This window comes from Polypterus senegalus, chromosome 6 (assembly GCF_016835505.1).
Source record: "Polypterus senegalus isolate Bchr_013 chromosome 6, ASM1683550v1, whole genome shotgun sequence".
Classification (NCBI taxonomy): Eukaryota; Metazoa; Chordata; class Cladistia; order Polypteriformes; family Polypteridae; genus Polypterus; species Polypterus senegalus.
This window is the reverse complement of record NC_053159.1, coordinates 122,563,355-122,588,749: the sequence shown is the minus strand read 5'-3', so window position 1 is coordinate 122,588,749 and position 25,395 is coordinate 122,563,355. Positions and strand designations below refer to the sequence as shown.

The window sequence follows — 25,395 nt, the reverse complement described above, 5'->3', positions numbered from 1 at the left end:
CCCATGATTCTGTATTTATTGCATATGCTTAGCCAAGGCTCACTGGCATGTGAAATAAAGCAGAGGAAGACAAAAGGAGATGGGAGGTATGAAATAATTCTTTCTTCTGTGCCTACTCCACCAGACAAGGTGGGAAAAGTCATTATGTGGCTAACATTTTCACCGTTCTCCTCCTCCCTGATGTTTTTTGTATGTGTTGCTGTCCTGTTACAGCCAAATTATTTATCTACTCTCAACCTGTAAGTCTTATTCATAGTTCAAGTTATTCCTTAAACATCAGTATTTTAATAGCACACAAGAATACTTTTTTTCAAAATTTAAAAAAAGAATCTGGTGGCACGGTGGCGCAGTGGTGTGGCTGCTGCCTCACAGTTAGGAGACCCGGGTTTGCTTCCCGGGTTCTTCCTGTGTGGAGTTTGCATGTTCTCCCTGTGTCTGCGTGAGTTTCCTCCGGGTGCTCTAGTTTTCTCCCACAGTCGAAAGACATGCAGGTTTAGGTGCATTGGTGATTCTAAATTGTCACTAGTGTGTGCTTGGTGTGTGTGTTTGCGCCCTGCGGTGGGCTGGTGCCCCGCCTGGGGTTTGTTTTCTTGCCTTGTACCCTGTGATGGCTGGGATTGGCTCTAGCAGACCCCCGGGTATATATATATATATATATATTATATATATATAGAGGGTTGGAGGGATGGATGGATGGAAAAAAAGAATCTAAAGTACTTTGGCTTTGTGAGGACTAGAGTCCTATTGGATGGTGAATATGTGTTTCTCTTCCAGGTGGACAGATGGTCTATTGCCCAGGCTACTCAGGCATCATTCCCTAGAGTTGCTTACCACATCTGAAGGACCGAGTGAGAAGATGACAGCTCTACACTTTGATGGAGACGTGAGACAAATAAAATATGAACTAGAGACAATTTTGTTTTGAGGCCTTCAGAAGGAGTTTAGATGCTGCAAACATATAAGGAGTATTGTACACTTTGCTTGGCTTGTGTAAGATGCAGCCAGGTCAGGTTTGGAGCCATTGGCTTATTCTACGTTATTCTTTCGAGAAGTCATAAAGACCTGACATGCTGACCTTTAATGGGAAGACATGTATTGCAAATGATTAAATGTTTTGAGTAGGGCCATTTCACACCTAAAGTCATGCGACATAAAAAGCAATAAGAAGATGCATGTAGGCATGATGATAATTAAAAGTTAACTTATTATTAAAGCTTGGGAGGACCAGGCACTTCAAAATCATCCATTTAGTGATGGCACATATACTACAGGCTATCTTCAGACAAGGTGTCATTTGGAATCAGCTCATGGTCATGTGATGCCTGTCACAGAAGTTTACAGAAAGTTTCCAAAATGTTTGCAATGTGGAAAGACTGACATTATAATAAAAAAATTTTTGTATATAATTCTCATTAGTTTCTTGACAGATCTCATACATTCCCCATTATACAGTTTCATTTTTTTTATTGTCATTACATTTTTCTGTATTAACATGTAATTAAATTGTCCCTTCTGTCATTTATTTGGATAATATATGCTGTGTTTGCATTTTCTCTCTCTTTCTTTAGATTGATATGCAACATGTGAAGAACATTCAAGCACTCCTCTGCGGCAGCGGTGAGTGGAGCTGTCAACTCTTGAGCAGCTCAAAATATAAGAACCACCTGCATGATTATGATATTTGAGAAAGCTGCCAAGATGTGCGGATTTCCAGCCAGCTGTTCTGCTTTTGGAAATCCTTACCTTTTAATTAAAAGAGGATGAAAGTGTTAGTATGTTCATTTTTGCATAACCAGAGTGAATGCTCACCAGGTGAAATTATAATTGATATTCATATTATATTAAAAAGTTATTAAGTATAATTTAGTTAATTTTCCAAATCTCCAGTTATTAGCTAGTTTTAGCCTTACTGCTTATGGGCCTGACTAGAAACCAGCTGGAAAAGCAGTGTGACTTGTATCTCTCTGAGCTGTCCTTAAGCAAACTGTAGCAGAAATAGAGAACTTCTTCTTTGTGCCAAGTTTCCTAGAGTTCAAGGAATTTTTTTTTCTTTCCTTCTTTAATTGAGTTCTATCTGGAGTTTTTTTCTTTTTTGTTTTTTCTGTCCTCCCTGGCCATCGGACCTTACTTTTACTCTATGTTAATTAGTGTTCCCTTATTTTAATTCTTATTTATTTTGGTCTTTTTTCACCATATAAAAGCACTTTGAGCTACATTATTTGTATGAAAATGTGTTATATAAATAAATCAATGTTATTGTTGTTGTATTTGTCTTAAATCCATCTTAGCAGTAAGTGACAAACGTATACTAAGGAAGATGTCTAAATATGGTGTCTCTCCTCTCTTCTCAGACTTGTTCATACTCTCCAGCAATGAGCGCATCAAGCTACCAGACTCGATTAAATTGTTTTGGGAGGTATGAGGTTTTACTTTATTATGTTTTTACTTTTTTTCACACATGGCACTTCCAACAAGAGTCACAAATCTCACTTATAGGCAAGGGTACATCTGATCCGTCAAAACATTTGATTTCTGTCTTTAATTTTCTTTGGTATGATTGTGTTTAATGTATTTTAACTTGTACACAATGTTATATTATGGGGCTTCATCTGAGCCAAGCATATTACTCCAAGCAACTACCATCACACACCAATTTCCATTAAAAAATTGGTTAATTATCAAAATAAGTCAAATACTCTCTGTGTGTCCATTATGAGAGGGGCATCATTAAACAGTAAAACAAAGCTGAGGAAGCTTATGCCCCTTTGGACTCAAAGTGATATAAAAATGCTTTACCTGTGGCTTAATTATCTTAAAGTTAAAAGTCCACTTTTCCCCTTCTGATACCCATGCTGGCTCCTCATATCCTTCTTGGTTCAGGCACATATCCCTGTCTGCTAATAAATAACTGACTCCAGCTACAAGTCTCTAAGATGTTCACATTCCTACTTTTCTTCACTGAGAATCCCTGATTAAGGACGTGAGGCCTCTTCTAAAAGTAGACCTAGGAGTACTTCTGGTGCCATAACCCTGATAAATCTGTTGTAAGAACCCTTCAGAAATGTGACCAATATACCCAGCTGCTCCTTCCATTTACTGTCTTGGGGAATTAGGATATAATATTCAAAGATCTTCCAGTACTCTTTTCTTTCTTCCGGGACATTTCTACAGGCAAACATCCCATCCAAGAAAGGGCAGAATCCATTATTGCTCAGCCGCCCACATACCTGCCATTTCTCACAACACATATAGCACCTGTGAAATACATCCTGCTTCCCTTTGAGAAGCGTTGTGAAAAAGAAAATCACTTATCAAAGTGAAAAGAAAACTTAACAGATCCCATTAAGTATAAATAAATATCGATAAACCACTTCCTTAATAACAATTATGCTATTTGCCATGATTCTTAAGGCCAAGGGTACAAGTGTTGCTACACTTTATTTTTAGCCATTCATTGGTATTATGTGGGCTCAAAATTTGCCTCTCTGTGTTTCTTTGTTTTCTAGTCCTCAAATATATTCTTACTATATTGCTTGTGATTTTTGCCTTGCTCTTTTGTTTTGTACTTTTACTTATTTGAACTCAAACTTTACATTTTCAGGATATCTCTGTTTCTTCAAATTGATTTTTTGATAAAAAATTCTACTGTCATACAATGGTCATCTCATTAGGGTCACATCCTTGTGCAGTGCCAGATGCTCTGCGGATGGTAGCTCAAGTCTAATTGGCATCACTTGGAAAAGAATCTAATTTTACAGATGACCTGACAACAAGGATCAGCTGTTTCTCCTTCTGTTGCATACCCACTCTGGTCTAACCCTAGATGTACTGTATATTTTAGGTCTTTGTCCAGCAGAAAAACAAATCCTCTACCTAATTGTTGAAAGTTATCCACCGGGTTTCTTTCTAAATTGTGTCACACACGTGCAAGTAGGAGTCAACTAAAGGGCCTGAATAATGGCAATTCCACGTCCAACCAGGGAGTGGCAGGGTGCACCAACTGTCCCTCTCAATCCCTTGCAGACCATTCTCGGGAAATCCCACAGGGTTCTGGCGTTCCCGATGTCGCCACTTCCTGTTCCGGTGCCTATGATGAAGTCACTTCTGGTCTCGACTCTGACAACGTCACTTCCCCTTCCGGCCCTGGTGATGTCATTTCCTACCCTGGCCTTTAAAGCCCCCATCTTGACTTCATATAATGAGTTCTGTTTTGGACCCTGTCTTGTAAACATCTCTTGAAAAATACCTTTTTGCAGCCAGGATATATTAAACAGGTGGCTGCCCCAAACCTTTATAATGTCTTTTTGTCATTCTTGTGACAATTGCTACATCCATTCTAAACTGTTATGAAAATGCCTTGTCACAGGATGATAACGTCAAATAGCACCATTACCTTGTTTGCAGTTAGAATGGTGGACTCTGCAACAATTTGGTGCCATCAAAGCAAAGAATCCCTTTCTGGTTGGTCTTAAGAATCTCTCTCTTGCCTTGAATATTCACATTGGTTTTAGTGTACACCGAAGCACAGTTTGAATAAGCATCCAGGATGTTTTTGTCATAGACATAGTTTTTGTGTCTTTGGCAGCGGAAGAGTGAAATTAATTTACAGTCAAAGTAATCTGCATGATAGGTTCCAGGTAAAGAACTAACTCAGGTTCCCGTTTGCATTCCCCGTGCATTTAAAATGGTCTGTATTGAGCCTGGGTGGGTTTTCAATGTATTCTCAATTTTTTATAACATTTCTCATGATTTGATTTTTATTAGTCTTATTTTCATTTAATTTAGATGCTTCTTTGAAGTTTTTGCAACATGCTTAATACCCAAGTTTTTGCTAGGAGCGTTGTTGAGTTTTTTTTTTTAATCAATGTCAAAATATTTTAAGCAATATGCAAAAAAAGTTAATGTAGTTAATGTAAGTTATTTTTTTGGGTTATGAAACCTGGTGCATATAAAGAAATTACTTAAGTGTATTTCTGGTGTGCCAAAACATAAGTGAAGAAAGCCTGTGAAGATTATTTATGTGGTGATAAATAAAAAACAAGGTTAGAGATACAAATTTCCTGTTATTTATCATCATAACCTATAATGAGGAGTCAGCTGAAAAGATGCGTCTGTAACCTTTTTATTTTTTCAGCAATGGAAGTAATCGTTAACCTATTTTTTCCTTTTATAGATGCAGACATAATGTAGTTCAGAGGTGCTGTCTGCAAGGACCTCTGCTGGCAGCACTGGGTGCCATGCTAGAAGAAAGCCAGTCCATTATAGGATCCACTCGCACAACGAGTCAGCTTGGAATCACCGGTTAACCTAAAACACACATTGTTGGGATAGAAGTGCAACACACACAGACATGATAGGAACTGCTCTTTCCGCTGTGCCCTCCACAGTGCCAAGCAGCCTTTCTCTCAATTGAATTATGTAAATGTCAGACATGGCACAATGAGCAATTATACTGAGAGGTAGTTGAGTGAAAGGCCGTCATGAATTTTTAACTCGCTACATGTAGTGAACAACTGAAAAGGTACAGGTGTTCAGAAATATCTCATGAGTGTAGAGAAAACTGTGAAATGGAAGACACTGTTAAACAATAGGCAAATTCATAGTCGGGGACAGGTGAGAAGTTCAAAATCAGAAAGAGCAAAACTAAATGAAATTAAACAAACTTAGTATGAACAAAGGGAATGTGTACACATTTTTGTTATTAAGAGGCCCCCAAAGGTGTTGTGAAAAGACAATTTTCAAAGTATATCACAAAAAAAAGGAAGAAACTAATAAAAGTAGAGCTAGAGCTAAGGAATTGTGATATTTAGTGGGAATTTGTAAAGCACTACTGAGTCATGTAGTTGAAGTAGAGATCTTGACATCTTTTAAAAAGATAACTGAGTAGATTATTATGATAAGAAGCTTTAGAGACCGAATGATCTCCTCTTGTTGTCAAACCTCCTGCCTTTCATCTTCAGCTTAAGACAGGAATTTGAAAGGAAAAATGAAAAAAGGTTAACAAAGCAGTACTTTTCGTAACCCTCCAGAACTGAGCTTTCCTACCTGGAGCTCACATTTGAACAGATCTTTGTAATGTATTTTTCATAAAAGAGAGAAAGGGCTGCCCACCTTTGATCTTATAGAGAGATCCTTTAGGGGCTCTTAGTTGACATATCTGTGTTATTATCTTCTGACAGTATGTATTGCCTTTGCTGCTGCCATCGAGTCATAGAAGGAAGTGTCCGTTATCTTTATCCTTTTGCCTCAGTCAAAATGGTCTCATTTTTAAAATAAAGGAAGGCGCCATTATTTCCTGACCTTTTATGAAGGATTTCATTGACTACCAATTTTTTTTCTGCCAGTTTGTCAGTGTAATGCTATTGGAAAATTGAGCTTTTATAGTATGCTAAATTCGACTCGTAATATTTCATATTTCAGTCTTTTTTTATTTTAGAATAAATGACTTTTAAGTTGAGGGCTCAGAACTCATGTGAGAAATGTTCTGTAACTGAAAGGGCAGGCACGTACATATGATCTCATTAAATTATTAATATTCATGAGGTAGTTCCCCAAACAGGCAGCTGCTTTGAATCTGTGGTGGAGTTTATTATCTGCACCCCTGTATACTTTTTGCTGTCTTTTTAAGAATCAATTAGGATGAATTTTAACTTTTTCCAATCAATAGCGTATGTTTTTGTTGAGCAGATCACAAAATAATTTAATCTGCTTTAATTTGGCCAGAAGATTTATATTTTGGCAAATATAAATTTAGAGGGTCCTGAAAATATTCATCAGACGAGTTAGTCTGAAAAACCGTCTGCCAGATATTCCAGGGTGGAATTTGCCCACCCATTTCTGCTAAAGCTTTTCATTTGCTTGTCCAGCTGAGGTTCCATGGGAGAGTAGTAGTGAACTTCATGGCAGTCCGCCATAGCGCATACACACACACACCCACCCTCACTCCACACTGGGCCAGGCTAGAGGCTCAAGGTGTGCTAACTACATGAACTTGGGGTGGGAGAGGAAATCAGAGAACCTGGAAGAAAATCCACACATACAGAGGATAAATGAATTCGCTGAGGCTGTAAGGCAGCACTGCTAACTATAGTGACAATATTTTCAAAATGTAAACTGGTTATTTTGACTTTGTATCACCAAATAATAGTAGATAAATCAATACAAAAACAAATCACACATTTTTTGTTTCTGGATTCCTCTGCACAGCAAGGTCAAAAGAGCAAGCACCACTCCTGCATGACAGTTCTTGCTTTGATGCCATCTCTGTGTTTAGGTGCTACTGTTTCACCACAGTCTTGTGTATTTATTTAGAATGGCACAGTCAAGGCCTTCTTTTTATACTGACAAATCAGAATGACGGATAACATTGCCACCGGCCTCAATTCTGAATAACGGAAGAAGAAGAACAGAAAACAGATCGCCGAAAACATTTCTTGCTTCTCCTGCAGCCGACTCCTTTATCATCCCTGACACTTTGTTCTGTTTTAGAAGATTTGTGCCTGGATTTTGATGCATAATGGATGCCAAGTGAAATGTGCATCTCACAAGATGACAGAAATCTGCCCAAGACATTCATCCGCTGCTGATTGCTTCTTATTGAACACAGCTGCCTTGGGGATTTTTAACTGACTTGAACGCTCGACTCTCATTCTCTGAGGGATGACTGCAACTCTGCAGCTTAGACGTATTAAATCAAACAGACAAGTACCAAACAAAAAGATGTGGGATGCTTCTCTGACTGGCCTAGTCAAATCATTTATCTAAAAAATCAGATGCAAGGTAATATTTTTTTTTACTTTACTTGCTCAGTTTTTAAAATGTCACAATGACACACACACATAATCAGAAAAGTGTAGAAGCTGCCCACAGAGCTCTTTTAGACAGTGTTTTACGTCATCATCAACAATAAATGATCCAACAGAATATAAAACTACAAGAAGCTACTCAAACAAGAGGAGACCAGTGAGTCCATTAATCTCATTTGGTTAGCAAAGAACTAACCTGTTCCAATATTTCTCCCTGACATACTGTTTAAAAACCATCAAGGTGGTTGTTTTAACAACATAATGCAGTGTTTGGTCCAGGCTCATGTGACCCATTGCAAGAAGAAATGCTTTCTTTATTCTGTACTGAGTGCACCTGCACTTCATTTCCATTGGTAACCTTAAATATGTGATTCACTATTTCACTGAAAGAATCCAGATGGTTCATATTTATCTATGCCTTTGGGAATTTTGAAGATCTGGATTAGGTTCTGTGTAGGCTGTCATTGTCCTAGTCTTGGAGAATTAATTGCTTTAGCCTATGAAAGTATTAGTAGAAGCCCATTCCTACAGTCCCCGTTTGTTACACATGCTCTCATCATCATCGTCATCATAAGAGTTATGCTAGGTGAAGTTATTTTTAAAATCTCTTATCATACACAGTGAAGACCTTATACATATTATCTGTATTATTGTCACTGTTGGGCGGCATGGTGGCGCAGTAGGTAGCGCTGCTGCCTCGCAGTTAGAAGACCCGGGTTCGCTTCCCGGGTCCTCCCTGTGTGGAGTTTACATGTTCTCCCCATGTCTGAGTGGGTTTCCTCCAGATACTCCAGTTTCCTCCCACAGTCCAAAGACATGCTGGTTTTGTGCATTGGTGATCCTAAATTGTCCTTGGTGTGTACTGTATGTGTGTGCACTATGGTGGGCTGGCGCCCTGCTTGGGGTTTGTTTCCTGCCTTGCGCCCTGTGTTGGCTGGGATTGGCTCTAGCAGACCTCCGTGACCCTGTAGTTAGGATATAAAGGGGTGGATTATCACTGTCTCTTTCCATCTCAACAGTTTTTGCATATCACTTATGCAGAAGTGCCTGTGTAACAGTCTTTTATTTACTGCGCTATCCTGTTTGACTTACCTCACTGGAGTATAAAGAACAGCACCGTATATCACTGTTATTCATATTATTGCCATCTTTCTCTGTTCAGTAGGAAGCTTGGTTCTTCTGAAGAATCTGTAGATTAGAGACAGGCACTGCTTTCGAAAGGTCACACTAGTTATAGTTCACATAAAGGTGCTAGGATAGGACTGGAAGAAGTTCGCCCAAATTGTTCTAGAAGTGGAGGAAATACTATAGAGATTCAGTAAACTAGGGCAATAGTTTTCAACATAATTGACTGAAACCTAACATAAGAAGTTGTGTTGCTTCTACCTTCTCATGGATGGCCCACCACTAATGTTAGTACAGTTACCGAGATTCCTCTACAAAATGGTTCCGTTGGTGTTTAAGGTGAGAGTGTGGGGTACTTTAGTTGTCAAAATATTACACTTAAAAATAACAGACTTGCAGATTATGAGAATTGTCATTTGAAAATCAAATACTCTGACAAGACTATATACTGTACAGTACTAGTGTGGGGGTTCTCAAAGTCTGTCCTGGAATTATTGTGATCAGTGTTATCAGTTTGGTTGAAACAAAAACCTGCAACCACAGTGGGTCCCCAGGACCGATGTTGAGAACCCCGTACTCGTGTGTCATCTTTCTCTTCAGGTCTCTTTCATGCTGTTGTGCACAGAGGATTATGAGAATTTTGTTTACAAGAAACCTCAGCTGAAGATGAACATTTACTAATACTGTCCTGATTGACAGAAGTTTACTATTGTATGAAGTAAAAATTTGGCATGAGCTATAATGAACAAAAATAAAATGAATGTTAGTCTTTAATAAACAAAGAAGGATGGGGAGCAACACAGAATGTTTCTGCACTTCTAGTATTTAATTAGTATGAACATTTATGAGTATAAAATAATTGAACAAATTTCAAAATGTTTAGCTGTAGATGAAAGTAAAAAGTTGAAAACAGCACTTTAGTGGTCTGATGATGATTTGCTCCATATAGTGAACATAATTTAAAATGCGCATTAATATACTGCATATTCAAATTATATACTTTAAACTATTTGTTCTACCCCGCTTATCCCAGGAGAGTGATAAAATGTAGGTGCATGCATAAAATACATAAAAAACAGATCTGACACTTATAACCTCCTCACCACAACAGAAGGATATTTATATTTTAGTATTATTTAGCTTCTAGACCTTATGAGCTTATTCTTGTGAAATGTTATTGTGAAATTAAGTGTAAAGGAAGTAGAAGTAATTTTGCAGAAAAGAACAATACGTAGAACTGGAATAATTATCTTAATAGCTCAGTAATAATATTGAAATGTTATAGAACATGTAGAATCCCCACAAAGTGCCTGCCCTCCTCATTTCTGCCGACTCAAAAGACTTTTGTTATTTCAACTCAAGCATGGATCTCATCACATTTGCTCATTTATTATTTGCCCTAGATGAAAACTGAATAGGACCTTTTTTGTTAATCATAAAGTGAGAGTTCAGAACAAAGAGAATGGATTTTTGATACAATCACCTGTTAAAGAATTATTTGGCGGTAAATGCAAAAATCTCTTTCTTTTTCAACTTTCTTAAATATTTTAAAAATTCTCAATAATTATTGTAGTCAACGTAAACACCTGAAAGCACCTGAAATTGGTATTGTTTTGTTACACAATCTTTACAATTTTTTTGAAGTAAAAGCCATGTTGATATCGTAAGGTATAGAGGTTAAAAGGCACAAAGGTTCAGAAAAAGTTTTTATGTTTTTGTTTTTTTCAAGATATTTATATAAAATCTAAACTTTTATTAGCTTATACTCTTAGTTTGACTATCCAAGAAATAAGTGCAAATGTTCATAGAACTGGGTGCAGCAGTTTTCACATGATGCTCAAACATACAGACAGATAGAAATTCAATTTTATATACAGTATAAAGTATATAAGCAATAAGAATAAGAATAAAACTAAGATAAGATTAATGGATTCTAAATAAAGTGCTATTCCTTCTGAGCAATTCTAACAAGGCCCTCAATTGACCTATTGCTGCAATCTAGTGGATATATAGAGCTATTTATTTATTTATTTATTTATTTATTTATTTATTTTTATTTTTATTAATTTTATTACAATCCATACATAGCAATCAAGTTTTTACAAAAAAAAAGAATTATGTTAAGAACAGATCGATCCCCACCCCTGAGAGAGAGAGCAAGCCAAACGGTGTAAAATTTAAGGCTTGTAAACATACCTAAATTAATAAATTCTCTGTGCTTTATAAACTTATTTTAAAATGTTACTGATTAGATCCTGCCATGTTTTGAAAAAAGTCTGTACGGATCCTCTAACTGAGTATTTGATTTTTTCCAATTTCAAATAGTATAACACATCAGTTTCCCACTGACTTAAAAGAGGAGAGTTTGGGTTCTTCCAGTTTATCAGAATAAGTCTGCGTGCCAACAGTGTAGTGAATGCAATCACAGTTTGTTTGTCTTTCTCCACTTTAAGACCCTCTGGAAGAACCCCAAACACAGCTGTTAATGGGTTAGGAGGGATTGTGAGTCCAAGGCTGTCTGAGAGGTAATTAAAAATTTTCATCCACAATGATGTTAATTTGGTGCAGGCTCAGAACATGTGACCCAGTGAGGCTGGAACTAGTTTGCAGCGTTCGCAGGTTGGATCATGCCCTGGAAACATTTTGGAGAGTTTTAGTCAAGACAGATGTGCTCGATATATAATTTTGAGTTGTATAATTGTATGCTTTGTGCATATGGAGCTTGAGTGAATTCTCTGCATTGCTACTTTCCACTCCTTTTCTGATGTATTAATTGAGAGATCTTTTTCCCAGTGTCCTCTTGGATCTTTGAAAGGGAGGGATTGTAAAATGATTTTATATATTGCAGAGATGGAGTCTAATTCCTTGAGATTGAGCAATATTTTTTCCAGCGTGGATGAGGGTGCAAGATGAGGAAAATCTGGAAAGTTCTGTTTAACATCCTGATTTGAAGATAGTGAAAAGATTTATTTATTTATTTTTAATTAATTCATTATTAGGTTTTATTCTTTTTACATATTTATACTTTGAACTTGTGCAATTTTATTAGCTTTTATTCTGAGTTAGACTGTACAGGAAATAACTGCAGCATTTTTCTAGAACTAGGCATGGTAGTTTTCGTGTGATTCTCCCTTGATAGACAGAAATGAGTATATATTAATAGCCATTAATCAAGTCAGCATACTTGTGTGTGTGTTATAGTTGTGAACTATAGTTCTATATTCCTGGTCTTATTGTGGAGACTTCCTAGATACCTGAAATCCATTTTCACTTTAAAAGATTTAGGGTGAATTGATTTAAGGGTTTTTCTTGTTAGATGTAATAGGCTGATACATTTTTACCTATAGGAATATGATTTCAGTGTGTCCTGCTGTAATGGCTAAATTTACCATTGTAACAAATAAAATTATCTATCTATCTATCTATCTATCTATCTATCTATCTATCTATCTATCTATCTATCTATCTATCTATCTATCTATCTATCTATCTATCTATCTATCTATCTATCTATCTATCTATCTATCTATCTACAGAGCCAACTGGTCTGTGTGTGATGCAGTGGATTTAGGTCTGGGCTTTATTTACCAACACCTTGATAAGCCAGGGATATATATGAGGATCTTGCTTGTGGACTTTAGCTCTGCTTTCAATACAATTATCTCAGAGCTCCTAAATAAGAAACTCGCCCAGTTCAACCAGCTCAGTTCAATCTGCCTGACTTTCTTACAGCTAGGAAACAGTACATGAGGGTGGGCACACACATATCAGACCCATTAACTCTTAGTACTTGTGCACCACAGGCATGCGTCCTTTCCCCACTACTCTTCTCAATTTATACAAATAACTGTACCTCTGGTGATTCGTTTGCCAAACTTCTTAAATTTGCAGATGACATAACACTAATAGGCCTCATTTCAAACAATGTTGAGGCCATATACAGACAAGAGGTTGAAAGTCTGATATTGTGGTACAGCCATAATAATTTGAATCTTAACATTCAGAAAAACTCAGGAGACGAATATAGATTTCATGAAACAGTCACCTGCTCACCTATCACTTGCTATAAATGGCTCAACCGTTGGGATGACAGAATCATTTAAGTTTCTGAGCACTGTGCTGTCACAAAACCTTTAGTCGGACAAGAATATCACATACATTATTAAGAAAGCCCATCAGAGAATGATCTTTTTTTTTGTCAGCTGAGGAAATTCAGTCTTCCTCAAGCAATATTGGTCCAGTTCTAAACAGCCAGCATCGGGTCCATTCTGACCTCTGTCTGGTTTGGGGCTGCCTCCATTCAGGATCATCAAAGCCTTTGAAAGCATCATAGGCTGTAACTTACTTTGCACTGAAGTCCTATATGAGTCCAGGGTAAGGAAGAGGACCACAAAGGGCCTTGCTGATCCGTGTCACCCAGGGCATCACCAATTTCAAAGACTTCTTTCTGTCAAACATATTCATGCAGTAAAAGCTAAAACAACACATCATCTAAACCATTTTTTCCACATGCAGTTATTCTTACTAATCAGGTCTGAGCTTCTACTCAGTATCTATGTATACCTGCACGCTAGACTGCCTGGGCATTTTAATCCTACTATCACTTTATTTTTTTGTATTGCCCTTGTATGTTGCATCATATTTTATCATTTTATATTTTATCTTCTTATATTTATATTTTGTATGGTAGTGAGACCAGCTGTGTTATATGGGTTGGAGACAGTGGCACTGAACAAGAGGCAGCAGACAGAGCTGAAGGTGGCAGAGTTAAAGATGCTAAGATTTGCACTGGGTGTGACAAGAATGGATAGGTTTAGAAATGAGTACTTTAGAGGGTCAGCTCAAGTTGTACGATTGGGAGACAAAGTCAGAAAGGCGAGATTTCGCTGGTTTGGACATGTGCAGAGGAGAGATGCTGGGTATATTGGGAGAAGGATGCTAAGGATAAAGCTGCCAAGGAAGAGGGAAAGAGGAAGGCCTAAGAGAAGGTTTATGGATGTGGTGAGAGAGGACATGAAGGTGATGGGTGTAACGAGGCAAGATGGAGAGGACAGGAAGATATGAAAGAAGATGATCCGCTGTGGTGACACATAATGGGAGGAGCCGAGAGAAAAAGTATTCTGTGTTACTACATTTATGACAGTGAATGATGTTAGAAGAGAATGATGCTTTCAGTACTTAACTTTTTCTGAGTGTTTAGCAAATCTTTTTATCCAGGGTAGCACTGTTGATGATTTTTACTTTACTCACCGGCTTCTTTGTGTTACCACACCGTAGCTGCTGGTCATCATTGCCATTTCAATGCTGCCTTCTGTTCCTATTCCTATGGTTTGCTAGGTTGTTTTTTCAAAGAGCCACTGAACACAATACATAGCATCCAGCTGTTTTTGGTAACCATGTTTGTACATTTAGGTTCCAGAGGGTTGTTTTTAAGCCTGAAGTGACGATTCTGTGCTAAGATTTTCCAGGTACATAATTTTTAAGGTGAGGCAGTTCTAGTCATTAACAATGACATCAAAGTGTGACAACCTGATGCATGTTAGACAACACATGTACAGTAGGTAAGAGTTTCATAATACGCATGACCCTTATTTAAACCTAGAGCTCTATAAATATAGCAACAGCTATATTTAAGTGAAATATGGTAAGCAGAATTTAGATTTGTACCATGGCCATTCTGTATTTCATCATTAAACAGACCAATTATTACAATACTGTGTCTGCTGCAGGCCCAGCTCATACTGATTGAAACATTGTATTGGAATATTCCACAATCCCCTGTGCCTGCATGGGTTTTTGTTCCAACATCCCAAAGAATGGCAGGCGATGTTAATTATCAATTCTAAATTGGCCTTGTATAAGTCAGTGTAGGTGTATGTGTGAATGTGCCATTTGGTACCTCATCCAAGGGTATTTTATGTCAGGATAGGCTCAGATTCCATGCATCACCAAAGTGGTTTTCAAAAAATGAAATGATGATTTGAGACGTCATCACCTGTGTTACTCATATGCACCATTTGCTGGGTAAAATATGCAGAGGCAGACAAACAAAAACTGCTGGGGAGACAGAAAAACTATTATATAACTTAAAGGTTTAAATCAGCAGAAGATGTGACACCACATATTTGATTAATGAAAATAGGGGATTAAAGGTGCTGCTTTTACCAATGAAAATGAGCCAGCCTAAAAGAAATAAAAAAACTCCATATCATGCCTTGAGGTACATTGTTTTAGTAATCATTTAATCCCATCACAAAGAAGATATCAATCTACTAGATTTGACATTGTTTTATTCTTGATATAACTGATTATGCTATTAGATAGTTCATATAAATAAAATAATACCCCTGAAATGGTTTTAAAAGGATCTGGTACTTTTAAGTTTACTTTCAGAAAGAACCTCGATTTTCAGCACTTAATTTTAATACTTGCCTGGTATGTTAAAGAAAAAACAAAACTTTGAAAGGAAAACAAAGGCTTTATACACTTTGAAAAGGAAGGTAGAGGGAGATCACAAAGGACACTGAAAGTCAGGGATAAACTAATGATTGTTTTCTGAGAGACATTTAGCAGAGGTGTGCTGTATTTCTAGTAAATACTGTTTGTGTGATAAAAAATGTTTTTTTTGTATTATAAACGTGCTACACTTGAATTAAAGAGAGATTTCTGGAATTCAAGTGAACATAATCTCAAATATCCCCAGATTCAAATGGCTCATGTTTGTGACTGAACTGTTTAACAGAGCGGTGGCCTGTCTCTCCAGCACCTATGACTGAAGCAGCTCTTCTGTCAAATGGAAGCCTCAAAAAGCCAGTGGGACTTGATGGTTGGAGGTGATTACTTCTGTCATTGCATTGAGAGTACCATATTACCTGCTGCCTTCTGACATGTATGCTCTGTGTGGAATCGTGCAGTTATCTGCAATCTATATAATATGTTATGGGCAGTTATTCATTGAAACCTAACACATATGCATTCCTATATTAAGAACAGCAGTGCCAAATTGTCTGTATGGCGTTCAGGTCCTTGTCGCCTTGTTCCCTGGTGACTGGCACTCAGTGTATGCAGTTGTCTCTGTCTCTCATCTAGAGCATTGTTCCTTATGTTTATGCTGTTGTAAATATTTGGAGGCTGTATACTCCAGGGGGGGAAGCCATTAATATGAAAGCCATCTAGGACTCCAAAACAAATGTTCATGCTTTACTGTAATGTTCAGAGAAGGCTGAGTTGTCTATATTTAAAATTCTAAAATCTGAAGGTGTGCTCCCAAAATTCCATTTTACCCAATTAATTCTTGTGCATCCTTTCACAAGCCACTGTTTTGTCATAAGGTGTATGCTTCTTTAATGAAGATATAGGGTACCTGGCTTTAGTGTTGAGATTAGATTAGATAAACCTTATTAATAATAAGGGGTTATTAAAATGCATACATCAAGGACAAATAATAATAATACAATCAGTCGATAGACAGACAAACAAACAAATAAGTAAATAACTACATATTGTGCAGAATGTGCAAAATTAACTTTAAGATTGTAAGCATTTAGTTTGGGATGTCAAAAGGAAGCATTGAATTGCATGATATTAGCAAACAGATAAGATGCAAAAGCTAGAGACTTAATTTTACAAAACCACCACAGAAGGTGATACTAAGTAAGGTGAAGTAAATATGACTCCACTTATTTGATTTAAGTCAATGAGTCCCTCATTTAAAAATTTAATGTGGGAAGACTCCAATTTGATTAACTTATATTATTCTACCTTGCTATGACTTTCTATAGGTTCTCATGGCCCGTTGCAGAGATTTGTGAAATTGGCAGACCTATCAATTACAATGCAATTATAACTTATTTTTGTGCCCTTAATCCAAGTTGTCTCACCTCCTTTTCCTTATAGTAGAATATCTATGTGAAAATTATTTCTGAGAATGAGAAGAGACACAAAAATATTGTATTTTTTGTCAGCTAAAATGTATTTAAATTTGAGTAATAGAAGTTGAGGAAAGTACCGTATGTCTAGGGCACCAACTTTCAAAGACAAATACAGTAGTTTAACCACAGTTTCCAGAAGGAGAGTGTGACAAATAGACATGCATAGAGTATGAGGTACAGTAAGAGATATGGAAGTTCTTTTCACTAAAGCCGCTTCATCGTTTTCTAGAACGGTGCTGGCCAGGTGAGAAACCCAAACCAATACCTGAAAAGTCAGTCCCTTTAATCTACTAAAATCTTCTTCTTCTTTTAAATCAGATAAACCTAGCCTTTTTATTAATGAAATGGACAGCCTTCTGCTTCATGAACACCCATTTAAATAATTTTGGGAGAGCTTCTTCTACTCCAGTGCCTTCCTCCTGAATCTATGTAGTTATAACTAAATAATTACAGTATGTTAATATTTTTTTTTTTTGTATCCTAAAAGTCCATTCTACTTGTGAACTTGTGGTGTCTGACTTATTACTGGTATATGCTGGGACTTTTTAAACTCCATCTCTGCATGCAACTAGTAGTGAGTTTTCTTTTTCTTCAACAACAATCAAAAATAACTGATAGATGTCTGCATTCACTTTTATCTTTCTAATGGCTCAAAAAATCAGTATTGTAAAAATATCAGCACACTTCACATCATTCAGGTATAGCATTGTATGTGGGTGAAAAGAAAATACCAAAAATAACAAAACTAAATTTAGTTTAATTGGGCATAATATTCCTTGACCTTCCAAACTAGCTGCCTCTGCTGCAAAATATTTTCAGACCGGTAGTTTTTGTCTATGTGGAACTAATTGAAGTACCAAGCATCATTTGTTCTTCTTTAATTTTTTACTTTTATTTCTTTTGTGAACTTTGAACTTTCTGGATAATTCCTTAAATGTGTTTATTTGTATGTTGTTTTTATAAGTTGCTTTGGATAAAGGAACCTGTTACAAAGGCTAATAATGGGACAGTTCTCACAGATCTTTACCTTTTGACTTTTAGTTGATTCGGTTGTTTTATTTGTGGAACACACCGAGATTCAAAGGGCCCACCTCAACTTAAAGAGAGAAGACCAGAGACCTGATGTCTTTTGGCTTAGGGCTACATAGAGGAGCGAATAAACAGAGTTGGGTAACAATTGAGTGTAACATGTCTGAGCAATCACCAGTGATCTTGACTGGGATGTTTATGTGCGTTCAAGTACAAAGAGGTAATGCAAAGTGCATTGTGTTTTCTTTGATTTAATTGTTTTGTACATGTGAAGACACTGAGATTCGCCTTTGTGAATGATTTTGGCTTTGTTTTGTGAGCTATGGCCAGCCATTCATCCCTGCCAATACCCCCAGGCCGCCAGAGGGAGCCCTCCCTGCGACATGGAGATGCCCCAAATTCCAGCAGGACATAATGGTCTATGGCGTTTTCCTGTATAGCCCGGCTGGATAATGTCGGGGCCGCCAGGCGACGCTGCAGGGAGGCACAGAGACTTGTATTTTCCCTACAGCCCGGAAGTACGTCCCAGTCACATGGACAGAGGAAATGACGTGCTTTTGGGTTGAAGAAGAGGAGTTTTACCTGACCCAGAAGTGCTGGATAATCACATGGACTGAGGGCTCAGAAACACTTCTGAGTCATGGACTATAAAGGACTCTGGGAAATCCCAGACGGACGAGCTGAGTCGGGTGGCAGAGTGACAACGTGTCTGGGAGAGTGGAGGATTGATTGTTGTTTGATTATTAATTTGATTTAGTGTTGTGGAGTGGAAGGTGCTTTGTGCACTGTATAGTTCAAATAAATTTAATTATTGGACTTTTACCTAGTGTCTGGCGTCTGATCTGAGGGTTCAAGGGAGTGACAGTGGCCCCTATCTGTCACAGTTTTCAAGTGAACATTGTCACATTTGTCTGAAAGCTGTGGTTTTCACATGCATCTTTTACATAATAGTGGGTAAGCCATAAGCATTTATATATTTTTATAAGGTGAGGGGATGCAGTGGATCACAGAATGTTTTTTGATAGTTAATTAATATGGATGTTTTCTCCATATCGTGTTCTCCATTTTAGGCATTGAATAATGTTCAGTATGTATCAGTAATAGTACGTTAATGGCATCCACACTAGTGGAATTGTCAAAAGTGTGTTAGGCAATCTTACGAATAATTGTGTTCAGTTTTTTATGGTACAGATGCTGTTATTTTATTTTGTGACATCGCCATGCTACCATTTTGTATTCCATTTTCCTTTCAGGGTGCTGCCTTTGCTACGTTATTTTTTATGGGATTGGCCATGCCGTTGTTAACAATGATGTCTGTTGCTGGTCATGTGATTTGTTTGTATTGATGTAATCACATCACTGTTAGAAAATATGGTCATGTGATCAGAACAGCATTTAAGTTTTGTATTTGCTAAATTAAATGGAATTTTTTTGTTCTCAAAAAGAATATCCAAAAAATCATAACATGTAATCTGTCATCCTTTCCCCTTCTGTGCTCACAAAACTGTTGTTTTTGTTTTAAACTTTTACACTGTTTATTGACTATTCCTTCTGGATTTCTCTAATAAAAGACCTTAATTTCCTAGTTGATATTAATAAAGTAAATCCACTTGACTTACCTCTTTCCACTTGGACAATAACAATATACTGCACACAAGAATGCATTTTTTGTAATTGAACCCAAAGGATAAAGGGCCTAAGGCTGGCACTGTGCGAGATCATTGACACTGCTCTCCATATTCAAATTCCCTTCTTGTGTGTACACTTCTTAGATGCCTTTCATATGTAAATCTACCGGTCATCCGGTTTTCATTTCTTGGTGTTACTTCAATTTTGTTCTCACTAGACTGTCTTTGTTTTTTAAATTTTGCACCTTTCAGTCATTATTTTATATTTCACTTCTCACCTTTCAACAACATCCTCCCATTCCACTACTACACAGTGTGTATTACACCCAAGTGAACCCACACATCGACATGAATGTGACAATTTGAAGCTTAGATTCAAGGTAGACTATAGAGGCAGAACTCTGTGGTCCCCGGAGAAAACCCACAAAGATCCAGAGGCTGGGAGACTGCAGTGATAATAAATTCTGAACTGTTTTAATATGAAAAGAAAGCTTGCTGTAGAAAGTAAACAAGCTATAATGAAAGAGACATACATATTTTTTTGTAAAGTCCAACTAGTCTGTGGTGGCAGTTCTACCTTTCCAGTTAATAGCATATTTTTTTATTTTGGAAGTTTGCAAGAAATTAAATTACATTTTATTTAATGTGCTTCGTTCTCTTTCAGCTTGAATCTCTGGAAAACATCAACCCAGCACTTGCTTGCTGCTTGGGGCTCTTGGTGGTGACAGATGCCCAGGAGGTGTGGAGGCTGATTCTGAACAAGTGGTACAACGCCTGGCCCCAAACAAGCCAACAGGTCCTACGACAGCTCACAGAAGAGTTTTTGGGTAGGCATTTTAGTGCTTTAGCAGCTAGGAACGAAAGAAAAGAAAAATGATTTTAGTCTTAAAATAAAGGCGATCATGCTGGTTTTTGATATTTATAAGTTTTTTTTATTATCCAACTATTCTGTTAACTGCTAGGATTTGAATCAGTACATGGTATATGGAGTAAGTGTTGATTAATTAATGAATGATAAAATATGTCCCTTGGTTCTTTAAGTGAAGGTAACATTATACTCCAAACAAAACTAAAACTGACCTAACTTGGAGTGCATCAGCTTTGTTCCAACTTGATTTTTCTGATTAAATCTCTCGCCCTTTATTCCTTTCCAGCACAGATCCATTTTTAATTCAGTCATATCTATTTTCCCTGCTTTTCCAGGGTTCTTACTTCAATTACTACTCCATAACTTAACAAAAAGTTAACTGTTGTCATTCAGCAAAGCAAAAGCCTATTAAATCTGCATTCTCTTAGGGATTTTGTACTTTGTTGTGCTTTTTAATCTACTTTTTTGTAGAGCAGTTAGATAGTATATTTTAATATTAATCATACAGTATTCTCCCCCAGTGATTATTCTCTATCAACTCTACTTAATTAAAGGAAAAGAGGAAAAAACGTAGAAATCAAATAGTAAAATATAAAGGTCAGTTACTTCTCTACTAGAAATTAATCAGCTGTATCCAAGGTCTGGCAGATATCCTAAAACACCTTTGTGCATTACCTCTAAAATATGTTATTTTTGTAGTTTTTCATTATTTTCCTTCACCATATTTACTCTTTACACTTCATTCTCAATTATCACTTTCTCTTCTTAAATGTGAATTTCTGTTGTCTTTCCTAACGTTTGTTAATTACGCATTACAGCAGTACCAACATCAAGATTTGTGATACCAATTTGTTACTGACAATAGTCTTTTATCTTCATTAATATATTGTATTAATTAAAAAAATCTCACAATAAGGAGGTTATGTGTCACTGAAGTTTACCACATCTTAATCCAAACAGACCACAAACCTGTTTTAAGTTGGAATTTGCCTTTGTACCACTCTTCCTTAGGTTTACTAACACTTCTTTGATATCACTGTGTTGCATTGATGTTGTCAGTTCCATAAAGGTCAAAGGATGTTGATAATGAGCTAAACTGTTTATTAATGACTAACTTCAATACTTAAAATTAAGAGCGTATACATGTTACGGATGTGTTAAAAACAACCCTGTAACTTTGCTCTTAGGATGTAGAATATAATTAAAAATTATAGTATGCTTTTGAAAACAAAAATCTGTGATTTTGATGTATGTGGCCTTTGACTCACCATTTTGAAACTGAGAAAGGCACTTAGCCTGCTTGTAGTCCAACTATAAAATTTGCATGAACAACAGTACTGTGGATTGGTATTTGTCAAGTGATGAGGAGATACTCAGGTAGAAGAGCAAAATATAAAATAGTTTTTAAACAAATATAATCTACCTTGGTAAGTCTCAAGTTCCCCACAACCCTAAAACTGGATTAAGTGGGGGCAGAATATTAATGGAAAGAGTTAAATACCTAATAAAACATTAATTTTATGAACTACCCCTAACCAACCCTAACCTTTAACGTTATTGTTTTTTTCTTACATGGTAGACTTTTTCAAAATGGAGAAAGAAGGATTTTATTTGCTTGAGTATGTGATGGTCATTAAATGTTTACTTTAAATGAACAGCATCTTAGCAAGCATATCTAATGGCAGTTAATAATGTACTTGAATATTGTTAATCACACATTAAACTTGTGATGTTAAACCCCCTAAACTATCCTGTAGGCTCAGGACATAACTTAATTGTTTTACTCTTATAAGACTCTTGAACACTAATAATTTCCATTCAAATGAGTAAAAACTAATCAGGGGCATGTACATGGCAAAGCTGCTCATTCTGTTTGTTTGAGTGGCCTTGGAGAATGTCTACTGACTAATAACTGTACCCCACATTTAGATAGTTTAGCTACATAAATTAGCTACAATTTTTCAATTTATTTATTTGCATTTAATCTGAATCCAAATAATATTTGGAAAGAACAGGGCAGCTGTAGACATTCAGAAGGAGCACAGAAGGGTGGAAAGCTTAAGCAGTCACAAGTTTCTTTATGAACAGATGTGTCTTTAACAGAAGGCTTAACATCGTTTAGCACAGTCTGACAGAAGAACACAGTTTATGGGCATCTAAATGAAGAGCTTTAAGGTCAGTCAATGAGCCCAGAATTACTGCACAGTGAGCAAGGCCTATGCATTTATTATTAGAGGACAGTTGAAAAGAACTTGAAATAACTTACTATAACAGTCCAGAATATGTACTATGTATACTTATGTGGGCCTGTTAAACAGAAACAAAGTAAGAGGAGGTACCCTGTAAATTAATACCAGATCTTAGAATATGGCTAAAATAATAATGAATGGTAAATGATGGCTATGAAATGAAGAATGGTGATTTCAAAAGGACATGCAATGCTTTAATCACTGAATACTACTAAATTAGATTAGTGCAAAGAAAATCTGTATATAAATAAAATTCGCTTGTAGGTAAAGGAAACATGAGGGTTATATGACAATAAATTGGAAATGTAACATTGTAAGTGGTTATTAACAATATGCTACATGTGACATGTGAAAACAGACAGGTCTAAAGACTGTGTGTAATTTTACTGTGAATGTAGTAAAAGGAAAGAACTAAGCATTATATTAGAAACATCCCTCAGATGAGATGTACAAACAAGGCCCTGACTAAAAGATTCCTGGGCATCCTTCGTAAAGAGTATGGTATATTGTGATGTCCTGGATAAACTGTCCACTATGGCCTAATTATCCATCCATCCATTTTCTAACCCACTGAATCCGAATACAGGGTCACGGGGGTCTGCTGGAGCCAATCCCAGCCAACACAGGGCACAAGGCAGGAACCAATCCAGGGCAGGGTGCCAACCCACCGCAGGACACACACAAACACACCCACACACCAAGCACACACTAGGGCCAATTTTGAATCACCAATCCACCTAACCTGCATGTCTTTGGATTGTGGGAGGAAACCCACGCAGACACGGGGAGAACATGCAAACTCCACGCAGGGAGGACCCGGGAAGCGAACCCGGGTCTCCTAACTGTGAGGCAGCAGCGCTACCACTGCGCCACCGTGCCGCCCATGGCCTAATTATTCTGACCTCCTAATCATCCCCTCTCTCTGATTGGCTAACAATCTCCCACCCCTTCACCACCCTACAGCTACTGTGTGTTGAGCATATTAGCACAAAATGGCTGCCATCGCATCTTCCATGTGGGTACCATACATTAGTGGTGGCTGAAGTGGCTTCATACATGCTGTTCTCACTACTTTGACTTGTGAGAAAAAACACTATACAAATGTTAAATAATAATAATAATAATAATTATTCTAACCCCAGTTTACCACCATTCTTTGTATAAGGAAGTGCTTCATGGCTACAGTCCTAAATGCATTTCCATTAATTTCCACTGGTGTCCTGCGGTAATGTTAAAGTAATTCTGCTGGATCTGCTTTATCAATGCCTTTGAGGATTTTGAACACCTGGATTAAGTCTACTTGTAGTGTTCTTGCATTTGAGACTAAACGTGTCTAATTCTGTGAGTCTGGCAGAATAGGACATGTTCTTAAGTCCGGGGATAAACTTGGTTGCGCTCCTTTGAATGGCTTCAAGTGCTATGTCTTTTTTGTAGCCTGGGGCCTCATGCATAATGGCATGCATATAATTCACACTAAAACATGGTGTATGGACAAAAGCGGAAATGTTCGTATGCACAAAATCATCCATAAATCAGTGCGTTCGCCAACTTCCACGTTCTTCTGCTCCATAAATCCAGGTCAGCATGAAAAGTAACGCATGTGCACGCGCCTGCTGCCACTCCCAAACTCCTCCCAGGATTACGCCTCGTTGAATATGCAAATCAATATAAATAGCCCTTAAGCTCAGCATTCTGTGAAAAGGCAATGGCAAAAGCACGGGGGAAAATAGAAGAATTTCAGTGAATACCAAGTGGAGGCAAGGAAAAACGTACAAAGTATTATTTGTTGGTTTAAACAGTGGTATAAACAACAAAAGGAAGCTGATCGAGTGACATAGATTGCTTAAGTTCACAAAGTCGCTCAGTGCCTGAAATAAAAAATAAGTTGTCAGATATCAAAGTTGCTGTGAAAAGGTGAGTTGTAGCCCAACGCCTGAGTGTCATATGAGAGCTTATTAGGGTACAGTGAAAAGAAAAAAAAATAGGGACACAGTGCTCGAAATGTCAACTTTAATCTCAAAATTTCCACTTTAATCACGTAGTTTATTTTGTCATTAACGTAGAACATCATAAACTTCATCTTAAAATCGTTTAACTTACTAGTTTTCCAAATCCCATCGTAACTAAAGTAGCATGTTAAATACTTTGTTTTGTATGTGTTCTTCTATGTGCTCTATGTGTGTGAATCACTACGTGCTTCTTAAACGGGCTTTCTCTTCCTCTGACTGGAGGAAGAATCCATTACATTTGTGATATTACAGCTCTCTGAATAATTAAAATAATGAGATGTATACTTGATATCATTTTCGTGATGATAGGAGCTAAAGCATATTTTAAACATGGGAACATGGTGGCACAGTGATAGTGATGAACCGGCGCCCTGTCCAGAGATTGTTTATGCCTCACGCAAGATGCTTGCTGCGCCATGCATAACCTTCGATAAAATAATTTATTACAGCAGTACTGTCTCGTTCAAATGTACTAACCTCCAATTCCTTTCCTTCCTTTTCTTTCTCCAAATACCCAATCACCACACAATCAGCTCTGTAATAGACGTTAAGCCATCTGTAAGCTGAGAATGCTGATTCTTCAAAACTTTTAAGGAACATTGAGATATCTTTGTAGTACATGTTTAATTATTCTATCCATCTATCCTTCCAGTGTCGCACCAGCTCCAGCAAGAATACAGCGCGAGGCAGGAACAATCCGTGAACAGAGCGTCAGCTCCTGGCTAGTGCTGCGACACTGTGTCCTCACATG

The 25,395-nt window shown here is 37.2% G+C and overlaps 1 protein-coding gene across 1 annotated transcript in view; it reads left to right on the top strand.

Annotated features, from left to right (window-relative positions):
• LOC120530659 (dynein beta chain, ciliary-like) overlaps positions 1 to 25,395 on the top strand; it is an 86,228-nt gene that overhangs the window by 47,822 nt on the left and 13,011 nt on the right. Inside the window, exons 12-15 of the mRNA XM_039755083.1 lie at positions 775 to 883; positions 1,569 to 1,617; positions 2,352 to 2,416; positions 20,183 to 20,345. Of these exons, the coding sequence (XP_039611017.1) occupies positions 775 to 883; positions 1,569 to 1,617; positions 2,352 to 2,416; positions 20,183 to 20,345 (386 nt within the window). The remainder of the gene's footprint in view (positions 1 to 774; positions 884 to 1,568; positions 1,618 to 2,351; positions 2,417 to 20,182; positions 20,346 to 25,395) is intronic.